Raw genomic sequence first — 20,881 nt, 5'->3', positions numbered from 1 at the left:
ATTCAGACACGTGGATTATCAACGCACGGGGAAATCCACATCTAATAGCCTTAGAGACACATGGATGGATGGACAAGCACTCACACATATTGCCTAAATGGTCAGTCGGTCCCAAGTGAGCAGATAGAAGGCCAGTCTTGAGCGTACCTCCTAAGAAGCTTAATGCTCCCTGTAATTGCAATGGGATTCTGGCAGGATTAGCCAAATGCTTGTGTCTGGCTTCAGCCATACACGTCTACATCCAACATGGTGTTGATAAATATACAGACGCTCCCCTACTTACGAACATTCGAGTTACGAACAACGGTACATACGAACATGTCTGCGTGCATGCGCGCATGTCAAAAAATGTTCGGAAAGAGATGCTGTAAGTTAGATTTTGTATTGCGCGCCTTTTTCCGAGTACTGTAGTGCTTCTTTCCGCCGCTAATACCGACGCTTGGCGCTGTGAGAGCTCACCCAGCATTGGAGGCTCAGCAACGTGTCGAGGAGGAGGAAGAAGAAGAAATGCCTGTCGCTCATAGATAAAGCCATCGCACTCTTCGAGCAGCAAGACCCAAATATTGAACGTTGCACAAAGGTTGCAAATCAATTGAATGATGCCATACAGTGCTACCGCATCATTTATGATGAAAAAAGAAGAAAACTGTGCAATCGTCGTTAGATCGCTTCTTTCGGCCAGTTTCTAGTAAATCCTCAAGGAAGATACTCATCAACCCTCATCTTCTTCTCCGTGACCCTCAACTTCTTCCTACATTGAAGTTACGGAGGAGGAAGTAACTTTTGAAGCCCATTCCAGCGACGACGAAGAACCTCTCATGATATAAAATCCTCCTCTTCCTCCTCCTCCTCCTCCATCAAATCCTTAAGCATCGAGTACATCTTCCAAAAGTAAGTTAAACTTCATTTTATTTATCTTATTACGTACATGTACATACTGTGTGTCTCTCGCTCTCTCTCTCTAACATACGTAGTACAGTACTGTACGTATTCTCTTTAAACATAAATTATAATACAAAATATAGCACTGAAGCAACTTACGAACAAATTCACCTTACGAACGATCGCTCGGAATGTAACTCGTTCGTAAGTTGGGGAGCGTCTGTACTGACAAAAAACTTAACGTGATTTATACAAAATTCTTTGGAAGAGTTGATCAGTTTTGACCCAGGTATCAAAAATGTTTCTGAATGGGAAATGTCTTTTTTATGACTAACAAGCATTATTTTCTTAATCATTGTTCGAACAGTACAAAAATAGATATTGTTGTCTGTGGTAGACCAGACGTCTCTTGCATGCAGTCCAAGGCTACCAATGAAAAAAATTTTGTACCCTTTTTGTTGCCCATTGGATTTTAGGGTTAGGGTTAGTTGTCATGTTCTTGTTTGACCAAATGAATCACTTCATTAGAGCTAAACTAGTCTAAACCAAACATGGGTACTGGTCCCTATTTGATATCATTAAAAGCTACATAATTCACCATGATACTAAAGTTCATACAGAGTTGTGATGTTGGCATATACAACTTGCAAACCCCTCCAAAGTGTTTAGTTCCCTTTTAAAGTCAGGGGATGAGCTGCTTTTGTGCTCTGCCGTTTCCTGATTATTGCCAAAACACTTCTCATTTCTTGTTAGGTACTAAGTTATTCCTGCGGGGGACTGTGTTTGAAATAAGAGGCATTGCGGCATCCCATAAGGCAGTGGTCCCCAACCTTTTCTGTACCACAGACCGGTTTCATGTCTGACAATATTTTCACGGCCCAATCTAAAGGTTTAGCTGATAAAAACAAAATAAAATGACAAGAAAAAAACTGTGGTATTTTCTCTATAATAATAATGAACGTAAATCTACTGTGTAGTCATGTGCAACTTTATTAACGGTGTCCGTAACGTCGCACCAACAACAGAACATCACATGAGCAACATCGTTTCTGCCCCAAAACAATGCAACACACTCTGTTCGCTATGGTAGCGTTTAAACATACCTTCAAAATAAGACACAACACAAAAACAAAGTGCATGAACATACTCGCTAATCACAGCAGTAGTGAATCAGTGGGAGCCCTGAGCTTGTTTTGCTGCAACGAGACGGTCCCATCTTGGGGTTATGGGAGACAATGATACCCGAAGTGTGCTACTTAGGTCCAGTCTGGTCCGTAATTTGGTTTTGGTTGCCGTCGCTGCAGAAAACCCAGCTTCACACAGATACAATGTCGGAAATGGAAACAGGGTTTTCAGTGCTGTTGTGGCGATCTCGGTTTTGAAGGCTTCATCGCCTCATTAGAAAGCCGGTCACCGCATATTACGCACAGCGGGCTTGGTGCGTGGGAATCGCCCGTGGCGATAAATCCATATTTTAAATACGATTCTTGATACTGCCTGTTAAAGGCAGCTTTCCCTTTTTTAGAGGGTCCAGGTTCCTCTTCTGTCCCTTCATTGGACCGTTTCCCCTTCGCAAATAAACTTTTTAAAGAAGTTAGTTTTTTGCTCATTTTGCTAGCTTGGAATTAAATTTAGCGTGACGTATCATGTGACGTGTGGTGTAGCGGCCTTGAAGTGCGTCAAGTGAGACGGATGTAACAGACAGAATCCGGCCACTTTTCAAAAATAAAACATCATTTTCGAAAAAAAATAAAAATAATGCAATTTTTTTTCTTTCGGTACCAAATGACCCGCGGCCCGGTGGTTGGGGACCACTGCCATACCGGGGACTCTACTGTCGAGTTAGCGTTATCATGCAGAGACACACTCTATCAAGGCCTTCATTATGATGCAGCAGCTTTTTCTCTGTGGCTCTTTCAGGGGCAAAGGTTACCGTCTGGACTCAATCAGTGCAAAGCCACAATCTTAACCAGTAGTTTATCAGAGAAGTTCAAACGTTCGATTCAACCATAGTGAAATGAGACTTAGTGGTTATATGTGTGTGTGTGTGTGTGTGTCTGTTTATTAGCCTAAAAGGAGGTTAAGGGGTTGGGCACTTGTCATTTGAGGGGTCAAAAGCACATGACATGCTCCTCATCCATCAGTCTGTCCTCTCCCGGATTCCCTGAGACAACCTCTGTTGCTCCCCCCATTGTCCTCTGACGCCCAGCACTTCTTCATTAATGAACTCCAATCATTGATTTGTAGTCCGGACCACTCTAGGGTTGTTTGTGTGAGCGAGTGGGATGGTGACTCTTTATGAGGCGTGTTGTCCTGTTGTCACTTTCACTCAAAAGATGTGACCCAGAATTCTTCGCTGTGGGGAGAATGTTTACCATAAGTCAAGGAAGGCTCTTTCTGCAGTTAGAATGAATTTGTCACATTTGATGCAATTATATAGCAAAGTGAAAATAATTGTGTAATTCCGCATTATTGCAGTAATTCAAATACGACAGTCACACTCCAAATGATGCATATCTATAACAAAATATTGGAACTTTATGATACACCTCAATATGCTTCACACAACCAAAAGCAGAATACCAAGAATAATTTACAAACAGAACAGCTGAAAACAACTTATTCCAAAATGACCTAAAGTTATGTTTTTACATAATTATCATTTTGGCATCTGGTTCACAGAAATAATAGCATATGATAAATAAAATATATCATCTGCATTTTCTACATAATTATTCTGGGGAGAGCGGCTTCAAGATAAATTGTGATCAAATTGCACAGCCGAATCCAGCCGCCATGAGATTATTGCTTTTAGGAGACAGTGACTCCTCCATCAACTACGGCCTCCTCCTTTTTATTTAGACTGTAATACCGCTTGATATTGCAGCTGATTAGAAGCCGTCATGCACACACAATTTCCCTTGCAACTCTCCCGAACGATGTCACGCTCCATTAAGAGTGCAGTAACGGCTCCCGCTGCTGCTCCGACACCGTTCATGTGGAAGAGTCAAAATAAGTCTCCAAGGTGAGATCAGCTTCCACTTCAAAAAGCAACACATTTGGTCCCGCTAAACATACTTTCACGAGTCTCCTGCTGCTTCATAACCTTTTTTTTTTTTTAATACTCAAAAGTGTGCAAGGTGCCATCAGCTCTCCACCTTCTTTGTTTTTCATCATCAAACAGATGGTATTGAAGTATGCTCTTGAGCTTGTAACTGACTTTTTGCCCTGAACGATGGAAAAGGCTCGGTAGAAATGCCTCGGTCGCCTGGGAAAACCAAACAAAACAAATGGCCCGCCCCAGCTCCTCTAAACCTTGTAAAATGTGAACCGTCTCAGCAGTGAACATAAAAGTTTGTTTTCTCTTTGCACTGCAGCTGATGTTGACATCCTGGCGTGACTTTTGGCAGCTCGCGGCAGACCCTGGAGCTGCTGATTTGCTTTATAGTGATTGTTGAGGAACTGTAAACTACTAGAAGCTAGATGAAACGTTTAAACAACTTTGGAGTTGTGCAGAAAGAACTTGACTGTGACAAAACCTCAAGTGGAAAATTTCCTGATACAATATCTAAAGTAGCACTTACTACAGTAGAAATGAAACAATGGTTATGGTATCCAAAAATATGAGCAACCTAAGGTTGAGGTACCATTAAGTACCGGTAGACAATGATGGGAAAATGAAGCTTCATGAAGCACTTGCAATATTTTTTGACTCCTCTAGATGGTGCTCTTGGTTTAAAGATAAAGGATCGTGCAATTGGAAATTGATTACATTTCCACTGCATCTTCAAACTAAGTTTGTCATCTAGAGGAGACAAAAATATCACAAGTGCTTCATGAAGCTTCATTTGTCCATCACTACCGGTAAATAATTTTCACTTGGGATAAATGAAACCCGGAGCCTTTTAGTCCTCCGGGGAGCCCTAAAACGACGGCCTGAGGGCAAAAGTTCAAACTCGTTTTGGAGTGGATGATTAGGGCAATTCAAAATAGCGTTAACCTTCCTCAGGATGAGCCTGGCCGTCTGAATTCCTGATATTTTTTCCAACTGTTTTGAGAAGACAACAGAGGCAATTCTTTTCGGTCAAGTTCAGGTTTACAAATGAAACCATGCTACGATATTAGAAGATTACAACTTCTGTAAAAGAGAGTTGTCATCTCAGATGAAACATTTTCATTAGTAAGCGCAATCGTTGGTTAACTTTGCTTACTTGGCATATCGAAAAGTTGTGTTGTGTATTTTTTCCACTTTTGAGTTTTATCACATGTTCAAAATCAAGTCAGTCTCTTCTGTTGCTGCCTTCATCGGACTTTCCAACGACTTACCTGGGAACAGAACATGTTTGTAACAGCCCGACTGTAGTGTTGTCTCTCCTCCTCAGGTTTCTGCCTGCGGGATTATTCCGGCCCAGCAAGGTGGAACTGTATATTTGACATATGTTTTGAATGAGTCACAGCTTTTCCACAGGACGCACACTACGGTGTGTTTACATTGCCTGCCCAAATTTGAGGTTGTGGAAAGCAAAAGTTTTGCCTGACCAGGAGAACACAGGTGGAGAACAGCCACGCAGTGTCTGCCCTGTTGGATGCTCCTGATTCAATATGTGTATAAACATTGACAGAGTCTGGCAAGCTTTGCGTGGTCGGTTTGTTTTTTTCTATAACATCTTGCAACTCAATGACTTAAAAGTTATAAGATGCCTTCACTAGTATGCACATTTACCGATTAAATGAGATAATTGAATGCCAGAATGCTCCCTTCTTATTGCTTGGTATCATCGTCTACCTCATGTGGCAGACTGTTTACTCACATGACTGCCATGGGAAGGAGGCTTAGTGGGTTAAGTAAGGTTAGTGCGAGTGTTGTAAAGGGAGGTCCGACTGTGTGTTTGCATGTGGTACTAATGGCAGATTGCTTTGAACGGTTTGGCTTTTAGTTTATTGGTGTTACTTTGCTTGCTTTGTACATGCAGAAAACTGAGTTGTCAGTGATACCTCATTGTAAAAAATAAATACAATTGAAGCCTTAAATCAACAAAAAATGATAATCAAAGTTTTGACTTTGTCAAATGTCAGTCATTATTTGGGTTGTTGAAACATGGCAGAGATTTACAATCACCTCAATTATCTTCCTGTAATTTTGATGGGCTGCAGAAATCGGTAAACAATTACTGTTGATATGCTGAAATCGGAGGATTTGGACAATTTTAAATAAAAAATGGCTCCAAACGATTACTCGATTATTAAAGTACTTGTCGATTAATTTGATAATCGATTACTTGTCGATTAATTTTGACAGCTCTAGTACCATAAATACCTTTTCACGAGGACTCATGAGATAATGTGCTTCTGCTGAATATGTACAGTCAAGTATCTTAACACACATCACCAAATTTACGCACTTACTGTAAACGACCCGGTCACTTAACACACTTCAACCTGAAACTCAGGAAACGTCTAACCATAAGTAAATGGATCTCCACGGCAACGACCTTTGTGACCCCATAAAGCCATGCTTTGATAGTGCCTGTAGATGTCTTGTAACAGATGGTGCCTGATTGATTGATTGTCATCATGATGTTATGCATTATTTTAGCAGAGTAAAAAAGATTTTGGATCGTCGACCACGAGCTGTTTCTATTGTGTAAAGATCCGCGTGATCTTTCACTTTTTGGAAACGTCCAAGGCAGTGGAATTCCCCTGGGAATGAATAGCTTCTGGGTTCAAACCAGCTAATTTTAGAGCGGGGGCCTATGCTACAAACAAGATGGCCGAGCCTCAAGCCTGCAGAGAGCAAACATGAGAAAGCGGATTGCCTCTCACACAGCGAGAAAGCTTGCAGGCGTGTGTTACAGCTTGAACTGGTCACATTGATTCATAGGGTGATTACAGGCATACTGTAGCAGTCAAGCAGAGGTTAAGCAGGCTCGTCAGCTAACTGATAGAGCTACTTAGCTGATATGTGACATTTTGATGTTATGAGGTCAACGAAGTGCATTGTGGTCCACAAAGGCTGCTCTTAAGGTTAAATGGGGTTGTCTGAATGGGTTTCTCTGCCAAGATGCACTTAAAGCTTTGGCATCTTTCTTCAATTCAGTACACTCCTTTTTTGTCAAAGCCTCAGTGAACTAACTCTGCAGTGATGGCTTTCTTGCACCATTAGTACCGTGGTTTGTGCCTTAGCGAGTCTGCAAATAGCCATCTTTTTTTATGTTTATTTGGTGTATAAGGCACAACAAAGTGGACTTCTTGTTTTAGGCCAAACACAACAATCCATAAATATTTGAGGTAACCCTTTAACATTCCTAGCGGTCATACAAGTATAAAAAGAGGCTAAGCACTGTAAGAATAAAACTAAAACAGGCCAAAGAGGTGTTTAATGGAGCGGCAACAGGCTGGTGTTTGCAGAAGCTATTGCAGGAATTAATGTGGTGTTCAGTGTATAATTCTGTAGGTGTCTTTAATACAGGAAAAAAAAATTCTGGAAGTAACATTGTGCCCGTCTGGTACACAAAAATAAATAAAAAGCAACATTTGTTGTATCTTGTTAGGCTCATAAAAAAGTATGCTATCGTTGCAATATTCCATGACTTGAAAAGCGAATCGATAGAGATCCACTGTCAATCCTTCAACTCACTCAATGTTGAGCCCTTGGATGGGTCAGTTACTCTTCAAACAATCTTTGTTGAGTGGGAATTATCCACCACTGTCGATAGTCTTGCTTTGTGTAAAACGCATTATGCCTTTTGCCTCTGTTGTGAAAGCGGCCTTTTTATTGTTGTTTTACGTCGCACCCTGGCCGGTGTTGAGGTCGGAGCTGGGAATTTTTCTCTCTCTCTCTGGGGCAGACGCAAACTAATTGGATAATGACACATGACTCAAATGCGTCATTTAACAGGCGCCTAAGGCGACAAAACAATGGCTTTTGCATGCAGTTGACCCTCCCGATATATATGTATACAGTGTTTAAAAAAAAATTATTATTTTTTTTTTACTTAATCTAGACATTCAATGTGTTTTCCCCATCCATTTTCTATAGCACTTTCCCCCCAAGCTATTTTTGGGTGGAAAGTGGGGTACATTGGACTGGTCGCCAGCCAATCGCCACAAACCACATTTGTCATGCACAAATCTGACCTAACATGTATTTTTTTTTGGGGGGGGGGCATGCGGGGGATAAAGCCAAAGAAAAGTCATACAAGCATGAGAAGAACATGCAAAACCACAGGGAGAGCCGGAGTTGGGATTTGCAACATTGGGACATAGCATTGGCATTAGCATCTAGTAAAGTGTATTTACAGTAAATCATGAAGTAGCGGTCCTATTTGTGAGAAAATTGGCACCTTAATGATTTGTTACGAGTGTGCGTGTGTACAGTTTTGTGGATACTGTGGCTGAATGGCAGTCATTGTGCGATTCCTGTATGCAAAGTGTCTGGAGCATCCGATACGTGTTAAGCAGATTGGGGGGGGGGCAGGGTAGGTAAACATGGAGCCAGCTTTTGCCCGCTTGAACAGGCGTATTTAATAATGTACAAAAAAGAAAAAAGCCCACCCTTGTGACCTCCTCAAAATCCCCCCTTTTTTTCCTTTGAGACTCACTGACTCGTCACGGGGTACAGTGGCGTATTGTCCCAGCTGCATTTGCTGAATATATGCAATCATCATCAGCCAAAACATTAGGTCGACCTGCACTATATAATGAGATCCAATGTGAGTCTTTTAGCATCTAATATCTTGCCGTGGTCACAGTGTCAGAATTAACCATTCATTACCTATTTGTCATATTTTACCTCATCGAGCTTCATGGGTGAATATTCTGGAACTGGACTTCCTCACATTTGCCGCTAAGGTAGTGAATGTTGAAATGGCAAACTACTGTTGATGTAGCAGTTCACACACACATCCCATAAAATACAATAACTGTGGGGAGCATGTCTATTTTTAGCGCTTCCTTGAATAATGCATGACTTTGCAGTCAGTGTAGATACAGCACACAGGCTGTGTCCTCCACATGCATGCTGAGTGTGAAGTACAAAGAAGCAACACTTGTGCAGACCTCCAAAATAAAAAGAGCCGTATCATTTATTAACGTCATGCCAGAGAAACGATGGTGACATGAATTACTGTCATTTCCCGGAATCTCCACAGTCTGCCTGACTTGAATGAAATCCTCCCTGTCTCACGTTTTCTTGTGTTTATTTGTGTCTGTTTCAGGCCTTAGATGTGGACCGCAGTGTTCTGTACAAGATGAAAAAGTCAGTGAAGGCCATTTACACGTCTGGTTTGGGTGAGTTTTGATACATTTTTATCTTCATCAAAAACTCATGGCAAAAAGTTAATTTATGGTCACTGTTCATTAGCAGGATTACGCAAAAACAGCATAACCAGCTTCTGTGTGAAAAATTATGTTTCTGATGTAAGAATTTGTATTTATTAATATTTATATATTAATATTTATTTTGCTGCTACAGTCAACTTGCATTAGGGCCAAGCTGGAAGGGAGCAGTATCTTCCAGTATGAATTTAGGATTCTTAAAACAGGGATCAGGGAGTACCAATACCAAGTGTTGTATCGGGCCGATACTAGGGGTGGGAATCTTTGAATGTTTCACGATTCGATTCCGATTTTTGGGCCTGCGATTCGATTCAGAATCGATTTTCAATGGAGAACAATTTTTGATTCAAAATGATTTGATTGACAATGTTTGTGGAATGTTTGTGCAAGGAATTGTAACGATCTACTCCAGTCTGACTCGCTAATGCTAATTAGCGCGCTACTCGCGGCATTTTTATCACTCAAAAGAACGGCTCCACACTGCAAAAAGACAACTTTTATTGGAATAACTTGATCGTGACTTTTTCCTTCTACTCTCTAATGTGGCTACAACTTAACAGTGTATTAGACCGCGTGGATCCCCTAAGTTGCCAAATCGGGTACAACATGAACAGCGCTCCAAATAAAGGCACACACAGACAAAGGGAAGACTGTATAAAATAGTTTAAATAAAATTGATTTTGGGACATTTAAAATCGATTCTGAATCGTACTAAATGAGAATCGCGATTCTTTTCAGAATCGATTTTTTAGGGGCACACCCATAGCCGATACCCGTCCTTATTTCAAGGTATTGGTACTCGTGACAGTCGACCGATACCAGTATTGGTCACCCTCTTGTGGCCATTTTCCGATCAGGAACTAGAAATTAGAAGCATAGAAAGATGCCAATACTGAAGTGACGAAGGAAGTTGTCCAGCCTTACTGGTTTCTATTGAGTTTTACTGAAGTCGATATCACTCTGGGGTCAAAGTTTGAAGTCACCACGGAGTCATGCAGTTATTCCAGGCTGCTCAGTCCCAGAGGGAGTGCCTTTTTTCTCCCCGCAGAGGTTCTACACATAGTCTCCTTCTGTAGTCAGAACACGTAAATATTCTGGTTCAGACGGTGGAAGGATGCACATGTCTATGTGTGTGTGTGTGCGTGAGTGAGTGTTTGGAATGGATGCTGATTGGCTGTGCCAGTGCCCGGTGTTTTCCAGCGTCTTTTGTTTGGCCTGACATAGGCCCCGCTGATGGCGAGAAAGAGAGGGAGCCGGGGCGAGAGACATGTGAACAATGTGCTGAGCACGTCTTTGGGTGAACACTGCAAGCTCTGTTGTGGTCCCCTCGACAGCTGTCTGATCCAAAGTCTCAAAGGAACAGCTGGGAGGGCCGCTGAGGCGCGGACACACGCCTGCTTTCACCTCCCGTCTCTCATTAACACGCATCACTGCGATTGTGTCTCTGCGGGCGTCTGCGTGAACATTAGCACTTTGCTGCTTTTCCGTTCTAATGCTGCTTTTTTAAATCTGCATAATTAACTGCGGGTACGCTAACAGTAAGCCTGTGGGGTCTCTCACGTAAAAAAAAAAGGGGGAAAAAAAAAGTTAAAAATCATCATCTATGTAGCCTGCTTTAAGAATAGGTCATAGTTGCTTGCTTTCATTGCAAACACGCTCATAAACTGTGATAACAAAATGAGAACTCTCTCATGGTGTTTACAGTCAAAACACATTTAAGCCACTGGGCTGCGAGTACAGTTGACCCAATAGAGTCTTGTATTAACATTTGTTATTTGAAAGTCAATGACACAAATCTACCCGGCGTCTCATGTATTTACAAAACAAAGAGGTCAGCTTCATGAAACCCTGTGTGGGGATTTTCTTTTCGTCTCCTCAATTGTCCAAAGCAAATAAATATGCAGAGGAGTATTCATGGAAATGTGTTCATGCTGTTATAGCTTTAGAGGATAATAATATTTGGGCTGTGGCTTATTTTGTATAAGAAGTACATCAATATATTATAACTAAATCCCAACATTTAGTAAGTTATTACTGTATTGTGCCTTACTGCCCATTCTTACAACTAAACTAAACTTTTAACAGCTAGATAGACTGTTATGTGGTTTTTAGATTTTTAAAGTTGCATCTTTCTTTTCTTTGATCCTTCCTCTGGTCCCCTGACAACGTCACGACTAGCGGGATTCTGAAGTATTCGGTTAAGGTGAAGGGTATGGGATTTTTAACGGGTTTCAGGTGAAATAATTAGCACAAACTCGCACATATGCACGTACACGCACGCACACGCACGCACGCACGCACACACACACTAAAAAAATTAATTAATTTAAAAAAAAAAAGAGAGCAATGATGATGACATGTTGAATCAGTAAGATTACCAAATGATACAATACTGGTCTCTCTCTCTCTCTCTCTCTTAAAAAGTGATGGCCTTTATTACATTTTCATCATTCGTCTAACTTAATTGTTTTTATGTTTTGCTATTAAGAAGGATTGACTTGTTAGGAATGTTAAAGTTACTTAAAAATATCGGTACAGTTAAGGTTTGGCAACAGTTTGGCACTGAAATCTATTTTGTTTAAATATGCACTTAAGTTTGAGTGAAGAACATTTTTATAAAACTGTTAAAACCACGCCTGACCAATGGCATAGTAGTTGTTTGTATTTGGCCTGTGATTGGCTGATGACCAGTCCAGGGCAACTCCGCCCACCTCCAGCTCTTCTGTGATCTTAACTCTTTGACTGCCAAGCGTTTTCAGAAAAGGGATGCCGTGGGTGCCAGCCGATTTAAGCATTTTGACTGATCTTTCAAGGTCCACAGTGTATGTGTTTGGACTATGGAAACACACATACTACCAAATGAAAGATTGGACTCTCATCTTTCATCAGAAAAAAAAGTTTGTTTCTACCTTCTTCCGTTTTTCAGTAATCAACAATAGAAAATGGTTAGTTTCACCTCTGTTTTGAAAAAAAAAACGTCTTTTAACGTCTTTGGCACTCCTCCATAGGATTTTACTAAACGTTATTTAACGTTTGAGGCACAAACAAGTGGCATAGAATATGGATGGAAGGATTTCCTAAATTGTTTGTAAATCCAAATACATTTTAAGGTCGGTTACACTTTATGTCCGACCCTTCAGAGGTTCTACTGTATGTGAGTGAATGTAAACATTGCAAAATGAGATTATAGAACGTAAATGATGCATCATGTTGACATGTGGGGATGAAACTTTTTTTTTTTCCTCTGTGTGTTTATACAATAAAAGTTTCCTCATGCTTCCCAGAGAGGATGCTCGGGGGGGGAAAAGCGTGTGACTAATAAGCAGAGGAAGTTTCACCAATGACTGCCTCAATATTCAGCGTGCACGTTACAACAACCTCCTTTGAATTGTCCTGAACCCCTTGTGAGGATGTGTGTGAGTAATGATGACAAACAGAGGGAGTCTTTCTGCATAGTTAGCATGGTGACGAGGAGCCACAAGTTACGAGCAGACACTGTGGGAGGAGGAGAAGTTGGGGAATGTTGTGAAAGGTGAGCAAAAAGAGAGTAGAAGAATGTGGCGATTGAAGTTCATTAATATAGTTGATTTTTTTTCCCCTCAAATTAGGAAAGATAAATACTTCAGAGTATTGTTATATTCCTCGTCGAAATGTGTTCGTTTGTAAATTTGTTGGGTCGCCGTTGGTGAAACAGCAAAAAAGGAGTGAAAAAAAAAGTTCCTTGTACAGCATACGGTAAAGTGTTTGGTGAAAGCCTTGCCATGACTTGACCTTGTGTCTAAAATGAGATTTGTCTGATGCGTTTTGCACTTAGTGACTCAGAGGCTTTCAGCTAATAAGACCATGCATATCTGAGCCACAGACATGATGTTATCTATCTCCATCTGTAAACCTGACGCATGGCTGAACACAGATTCCGTCTGCTTTTGATCTACAGCATGTCTTGTGTGTTTGCGTGAGTCACGGCAGCGTCGCTCCAGGTGTCTTTTAGTGCTCACCTTTGCATTTTTATGCGCTCCTCCTCTCCGTTTCCTTCAAGCGCAAACCAACCAGTGCTCAACACACGTCATATTTCTTAGTGATTGTTGTCATAGCAACAGCCCCCCCCCCCCCCCCGAGCCCCTTTCCCAAGCTTCGCTGCTGTCCTGATTACATTAGCTGGTCCCCTCTCATCTAAGACGGCATGTAGAGAAGGTGCTCTTTAGACACAATGGAAGATTCTGGTCACTAGTTTGTGCATCTTTGTTTTTGTTTTACACCTGATTGATGTTGTTTTTTTTAATTTTTAGACACAAATAACAAAAATGACAATTCTTTTGGACTCTGTATATTTACGCTTATCCTTAGTAGCAACAAAGAAAATGTAGAAGTGGGCAGTTCATTTACTCCGTTGCCAGAGTACTTTTGATGCAACATACTTTTGACCTTTACTTGAGTATATATGTTAAGAAGAAGCAATACTTACTTACTCAATTATATTGATTATATAACTTCAGTATCTATATATTAGGGGTGCACCGATCACAATTTTCTGGCCGATCACCGATCTTTTAAAAAGTCTTGACCTGCCAATCCCGATTTTTGCCGATCTCGATTTTGCAGCATAACACCTTCAGAGTTACAATCTTATTTTAGTGGAAAACATTGACGTGGCTGACTTTTTCAGACCTCTGAGGGAAATGAGACCGGTGGAAAAGATCGGTAAAAAAAAAAAAAAGGAAATCGGGTCAGATAAATCGCCCGATTGATCGATTGATGCACCCCTAATATATATATATATATATATTTTATTTTTATTTTTATTTTTTATTTTTTTTGGGGTAATGTGCCATAAAATTTGTTCTATAAAGTATTTGCATTGGCTCAATAGAGGGAAACACTGTCTATATAACCCACAACTTGTCAAAGCTGACCTGGATGTGTGTGTGTGTGTGTTTTATTCTAGCTCACGTTGAGAATGAGGAGCAGTACACGCAAGCGTTGGAGAAGTTTGGAGAAAATTGTGTATACAGAGACGATCCTGATTTGGGGTCGGCGTTCCTCAAGTTCTCCGTCTTCACCAAGGAGCTCACTGCGCTCTTCAAAAACCTGGTGAGTGCGTACAATGAGGAGGAGGGCAAGTGGATACAGGGGGGTGTTAAAATCCAGCGAGGAGAGGATTTCCATTTTGTTCCTAATTGTCTCAATCCCCTGGAGGCACACAAACACACTGAATACTAGTAAGTGTGTGTGTGTGGTGTTGCCCAGGACGCTCCGTTTTTCCATGAAGGCGGCCAATGAGCCGCTGTGACATCTCATTTCAGGTTGATGTAATCAAGTCTGATCCTACTCCTCTAAAAGCAGCTTGTGTATCCAGTCCAACGCTATTATATACTCACTTGACTCTTTTATGCTCACACCAAGATGAGGCGATTTAATAACAATACCTTATAGTAACGTGAGATGTTGTCGAACCAGGATGTGGAGGTGTGAAAGCTTGCAGTTGGCGGCAAGTCAAGTCATTTATATTTTTTAATTTGCCCTTAATCACGAAAGGGTCTAAAAGTGCTTCACAGACCGACATTTTACAAAAATCATTGGATCCCCTGGATCATATTCCAAGATGGAGGGTGATACCTCCGAGGCTCCCACCCCTTTGATCCTGGTCACCCCTCCAATTCTGGTGCTGTTATACAGAACAGCAGCACCGGTAAAGTCTGGGAAATTGTTTTTTACAGGCTGTGTGAAAGGGGCATGTACAATCCACTTCGGTCAACTATATAATGTCTGAGTTACAAACCTTACAAGAGCTGGCGAACATTTTTATCCATATTAAGGTTATAATGTCCACAATTTCTCTCTCTCTCTCCGTCCCTCCTTCCCAGTTCCAGAACATGAACAACATCATTACCTTTCCTCTGGACAGCCTGCTGAAAGGAGATCTGAAAGGAGTTAAAGGGGTAAGCCAGCAAAAACTGTGTCATGTCATCGGTGTCACTATACAAGCAAACGTTTTATGAATGGGATGGATGACAAGCGGGCAGGTTTTTGCCAATTAGTCATCTAAGCTGAAATCACAAAGGCAAAGAATCTTCTATCTAATACAAAATTAAAATGTGGTCAACCATAGACACCTTAAGCTTTCAGTGTCATAAATGCACATTTTGTGTTCTTAACTCATTTGCTCCCAAAAATGTATAAATACGTTATATTTTAAATGCTCCTAAAGACGTATTTATACGTTTTTATGTTGTTGTTTTTAATGCTAGATCATACAGAAGGCTTTGATGCAGCTTGAAGCAATGGTAGTTATTACAAAAACGGCCAGCAGGTTGCAGCAGAGTATAAGAGATCAACCAGGGCCATGTTGCAAAAAAGCTCTTCCCCCTTCAGGATATTCACAGATCTGTGAATAATGACAAAACTTAGCTGTATTCTAATGCAAATTGTTGCAAAACGGGAACAGATAGAAATATACTTTTTTTCCCTGATGAAAGAAGAGACTCTAATATTTCCTTTGGTAGGTTCCATGTTTTTATAGTAATAAAACGCAATATTCTGTGGGCCTTGCAAAATCAGTCAAAACCTAGCAAAACAACCGGGAGCGAAGGGGGTTGCTTCAGTGAAAATGGCTGGGGCTGAGCTTTGGAAGGTCTTAGGCGTTTTTGCTCAAATGCATTTCTGCCGCGAAAAAGGTGGTGATAATGGAGGACTTTTGGGTATGTCAATTCAAACTAGACAAACAAGTGATTTATGGTAATATGCTTTTGGATGGGGCCATGTCGTTTTTAGCAACTTGCTGGTGTGTTGTGATGACTATTAATGCTTATGTCACTTTTGCAGCTCTAAATGTATTCTTCACCACAAAAAAACAGTTGTTACTTCACCTCTGGCCTAGTGACCTTTTGTTCCTTGTCTTTGGCTGCTGTGAAAATATGATGATTAAGTCAGCTCCAATGAGGTTGGTTGCTGTGGAAACGTGTCCCCATGACCCTGATCCACATGGTCTGTCTATCTCAGGATTGTTTATCTCTCCTTGTTCTTTTTTTGCCTCAGCATCAATGTTTTCTCCAAGTGTCTGATGTGGCTTCCTGTCATTGTTCTCTCAACTCTCTTTACCACTACCATGTCCCCCTTTTACGAAATTCCACAATCTGTCCGCTCCGCTCTTTCCTAATGCTTGACCACTTACTGTTTATTAGGCCCTTGGATGATTCTCATTACACCAATGCAATTGCGTTAATGAACTGTTGAACTTTTTGTACCCTCACATACATTGTCACTTCTATCATAATGCAAGTGCAACTCTACTCTCCGACCTGTTGCTCAAGGCAATATTCCGCAGTATTCCCACCTCTCTTCTCACCCCCATCGTCTTCTTCCTCCTCCTTCATTATCGCTCTGCATGGCTTTCCCACGAGAGCCACCTGTCAGCAGATGGGGAAACAGGATCATGTCCAGACTCGCTTGACAAGCTGTTGAGGCCATGGGGAGAAAAAGACAAAGTAACAACTCGACTTGAACGTCATGTCATGAAAGAAGACCGGAGATGTCTTTGAAAAGGAAAAAAAAAAAGTCAAGAAGTAGTTCTAATGAATGTCACGGATCTTTTCAATGTGGATAAAAAAAATACAGTCACGTGAACAAATGCTGTACAATTATACTATAAAACCTGCCCTTTTTAATGGTGATATTTAATCTAACCTTAGTCTTATTATATCGGCTTTTATTATATCTCTTTGGGCACAGACGTTATGTATCGTCAGATTTCTGCATCTCAGTGCTGTACAGTAACTTGCAAATAGGAACCATTTTGCTATGTAAAGCAGGAAATTTTGGACTTCCCAGTTTTTGTGGAATGCAACATTAATTTCCTGGTAGTTAATGTTTTCCACAAACATGTCAATACTCCCCTACTACAGTCAGTATAATAATATTGCCTTGCAAGTGACTAATCTAGCAACCTTTCTCGTTTTTGCTCAGCAAAAAAAAAAAAAAAAAAAAAAACTCCACGTCATCTCTTCTCATTTCGCCACCCAAGACAATCTGGACTTTGTTTGGGGTTAGTCTCAGCCAGCTTCTACAAAATGACCATGGATGAGTTCCTGCAGGACCTGGTGGTGTCCCTCTTCAAGATAAACACACATAATGCACTCCCAGGCAGTGGAAAATGGATAGTGCTGAGTCTAAAAGTTAGTTGTGCTAACAAGGGATTCTCCTAGTGGACACCAGCATGATGTCATGCTTTTATCTGACTCTATCGGCATCATCAGCCATGCCGTGGTTGGATGGGCACTGTAGAATCATTTGTGTTTGTATAAGTAAAGCATGAGATGAGAGGGCGTGAGTGGTTCTGAATGGAGACACAAGAGTCCAGCTGAGCCTCGTCCCATTGTGGTTCAGTGGCTCGTGAACCACCCACTCCTGCTTACTGCTTGAGATTTTAGATAAAAGCAGATCCCTGTTTATACAGTCTGCAAATGGCAGAGCCCATACATTTGCTCGTTTAAAATGTATATAATAAACCTGTATTGTTGTCATAGATTAAATAGCTACACCGTAATAATAGCCAATGGTTACCACAATTCATCGTGGTGACCATAAAAAATAGAACTCTCTTTTGAAGTCGTACTTGACAAATGGGTAAATAGTGACATAATGTTGTAAACGGGCAGGGATTGAACCAGCGCCCTGTGGTCTGGGAGCGCAAAGCTTACCAGTGAGCTAAAATTCTGGAATGCTCAGGAAGTGAGTTACATAAAATGCGGCCCTATTTTTTTCTTGGAAAAAAAAAAGACAATAATATCATGTACACACAAAACCTGCATTCATTTTTTCCCTACACCCCCCACGCTTGACTCTGGAGCAGTCCACGGTCTGGTCGCAGTAACAACACGTGCATTGCGCCTCCCATTCGTCGCCCACTCAAAACCAGAGGTTTTCACAAATTAAAAATAATAATAATAATAAATCCCGGACGCTCGGACAGGATGTAAAATATCTGGACATGTCCGGGCAAAAGTGGACGTTTGGTCACCCTATTTTAGAGTAGCCTAGTATTTTTCTTGAAAGAGGTTAAGTGTTTGCTGTAAGAACGTACTTTTATTGCATAGGGGCCCCTTTTGCGCACTGCCTGTGTGAAATGCAATAGCAGGAAATCCTGCTCTATTGAATGCAGTTGTCACTGTCTGCCAAGTATTGTATATAGGAAGTCGGAATAAACGTTGCCTATAGATCCAGTTTCATTGCTGTTACTAGCATAGCTAAAAAAAAAAATGTGCGTGGGTGGACCCATTCCAATTTTGTGTGGATCCAGATTGATGATCCGTTCCATTTTCTGTTTAGTTATCTTGTTCTGTGTCTTGGCAGAGGCTCTACCATGACAGCTGACTTTTGGGCCAAAGACCGACTACAGCCTTGGCTTGTTGCCAGACGATCTCAGGGCGGTTGTAAACGGGGTATTTAGTGGGAATTGAGCCCACGCCAGCTGTATAGAAGTCAGAAATGGGAACCACTACACTACCATTATCCTTAGGTTGCACATCCAGGATTTTCTTGAATGAATATTATCATTGTGAAAATGCCAGTGCATGTGTGGTCTTGGTGGACAGCTGTGCTCTTGTTTGGTCTATTTTGAGTTCTTTGTACCTGTGTGTAGATTGACTCTTGCCTTAGTACAAAACCTGGTCTTTATGCTGCTGAGCTGACCTTGCTGCACATTCAGCATGGAAGTGGGAAAATGTGAGGGGAAGCCAATATTGGTGGTAGGAGGTGGTAGATTTGCTAATGGAAGCATTTTTTAAGGACATGACACCATGTCCTCGCTTCTTTCCTGACTCCCAGCCAGAATGAGAACAAGGGTAGTAAAATCTGCTTCTCCCATAGGGAGTATTGTGCCCTGTGTCTTGGCCTATTCTGCCTTTCCCTGCCGAGCCATGCCCACGTGTGGTATTTTTAGCATTTACTGTTTTTCTCGTCTCTCAGGCGCTGACATTTCCTTCCATTTAGCCTCTTCCAGTTTGTTTTAGCAGCTTCCTGTGGGCTCTAAACTTTGATTTCCAGGCTTCTCCTCCTCACTCTGATGTCTTTTACCCTTGAACTGTTCAGTGAGTGGCAGAGTGCTCTTGGATTTGGTTCACTGGACCAAACCTGATCCCTGGGTTTGAGAAGTTGAGCATGGCACTCATCAAACATCAATAGGGGAATTGCCGTCCCATGTGGAGCACAAACCGTGGCACTACAGCCTCAAGATGGCTCTCAAACCCTATGTTTGTTTTCGTCGTAAAAAAAATCTAAAATCAGTTTTATGCAGATGAAACCCTTTTGTTAGTCTCATAATTCTGAACATGTTTACTGTGGGATTTTGTGACACTCACTACTATCTACTTGTGTTGGACCTAGTCCGTGTTTAATTAGCACCACAACAGCAGGGATGCTGTTTAATCAAAAGTTTTGTTCGAGCGGCTGGTGAAAGCTCACCCTTGACAATGAGAAATCAGCATTGCATGTCGTAGGCGTGACCCGGGGAATTAAATGTCCTCCAAAACAATGGAGCCCCCCTGGTCTCCCTGTGCCCCGCTGAGACAGCTGTGGACTGCATCTATGAGGATGGTGATTCAGTTCTCTTGATTCCCATTGTGACATACGCATTAACTTTGCTCATTAGTCAGTATGGAAGCTCTCAGCATGTTGCATTCCGCTTGGTAGATACTCTCATTCCTTCATTTGTTTTGCTGTATAGCCATGGTTGCTTTGTTTTAACTATTCTTTTTTTTTTTTTTAATAATCTGATCAGTGATGAAACACCTCTTGGTTTTTAATTTAACACAAGGGTTGGGTATTTATTCAGCTTTCCCAAAATGCGGTTCAGATGATGGATGGATTTGATTCGATTCACAATTACAAAGGATATTTATGGGAAAAAAGACGTATTAAAAGAATTGATTCATGGTTTTATGAATTTATATCTGGCTAAGGAAAGGAAAATCAATTTGAATCATTTATTTATTTATGTAACCTGTCCCTTTTTTTTTTTAAACGCAGATTAATATGGCAAATGTTCATACCTGCAGTTTTTGTGTAATAAATGCAATACCAACATTCTTTATTCTAGATCTTGCCATATTTATTTGTTGGTTGACAAATCAACAGGGATTGGCCAATTATGTATTATTTGTCAGAGGTGGCCAGAGTTATTAGAGAATAAATTGTTATAATGCACATGGGAAAAGAAACTTCCTGTTATTTTTTTGGTTAATGGGTAATAAATATTGTTGCATCAAAAAATAAAAATGAATTAATGATTTGGTTGCTGCAATAATTTCCACAAAATCAATCAATGAAATTCGGTCATACGTCCATTCCATTCACATCAACATTCTGCTCTGAATAGTTCTAAGTGGGCCATAAATATTGTGTTCTTTCTCCTTTTCTCTGCACAGGATCTGAAAAAACCTTTTGACAAAGCCTGGAAGGACTACGAAACTAAAGTGTAAGACGGCTTTTCCATCCAATTTGAAATGTTCATTTTAAAATGTGCCTTTTATTGTTGTCACTAACCACTCTCCCCCTGCCTTAACATCCCTTGTGATTTTCTCTCACTTTCACAATATAGTAAATAACCTCCCTCGTCATTCCTCCTCCTCACTGGGAAGCCTGCATCCTTGTGGTTGTGCATGCAAAA

The 20,881-nt window shown here is 41.0% G+C and overlaps 1 protein-coding gene across 3 annotated transcripts in view; it reads left to right on the top strand.

The window, feature by feature from the left end:
* The window catches only part of asap2a (ArfGAP with SH3 domain, ankyrin repeat and PH domain 2a), a 47,502-nt gene that overhangs the window by 8,228 nt on the left and 18,393 nt on the right, over positions 1–20,881 (top strand). For all 3 annotated transcript variants that reach the window (XM_077557427.1, XM_077557417.1, XM_077557436.1), the window contains exons 2-5: positions 9,099–9,171; positions 14,165–14,310; positions 15,084–15,158; positions 20,640–20,689. In XM_077557427.1, the coding sequence (XP_077413553.1) occupies positions 9,099–9,171; positions 14,165–14,310; positions 15,084–15,158; positions 20,640–20,689 (344 nt within the window). The remainder of the gene's footprint in view (positions 1–9,098; positions 9,172–14,164; positions 14,311–15,083; positions 15,159–20,639; positions 20,690–20,881) is intronic.

The sequence above is a fragment of the Vanacampus margaritifer genome, chromosome 1 (genome assembly GCF_051991255.1).
Source record: "Vanacampus margaritifer isolate UIUO_Vmar chromosome 1, RoL_Vmar_1.0, whole genome shotgun sequence".
Classification (NCBI taxonomy): Eukaryota; Metazoa; Chordata; class Actinopteri; order Syngnathiformes; family Syngnathidae; genus Vanacampus; species Vanacampus margaritifer.
The sequence above is the reverse complement of the archived record's forward strand: the minus strand, read 5'-3'. Positions and strand labels throughout refer to the sequence as shown.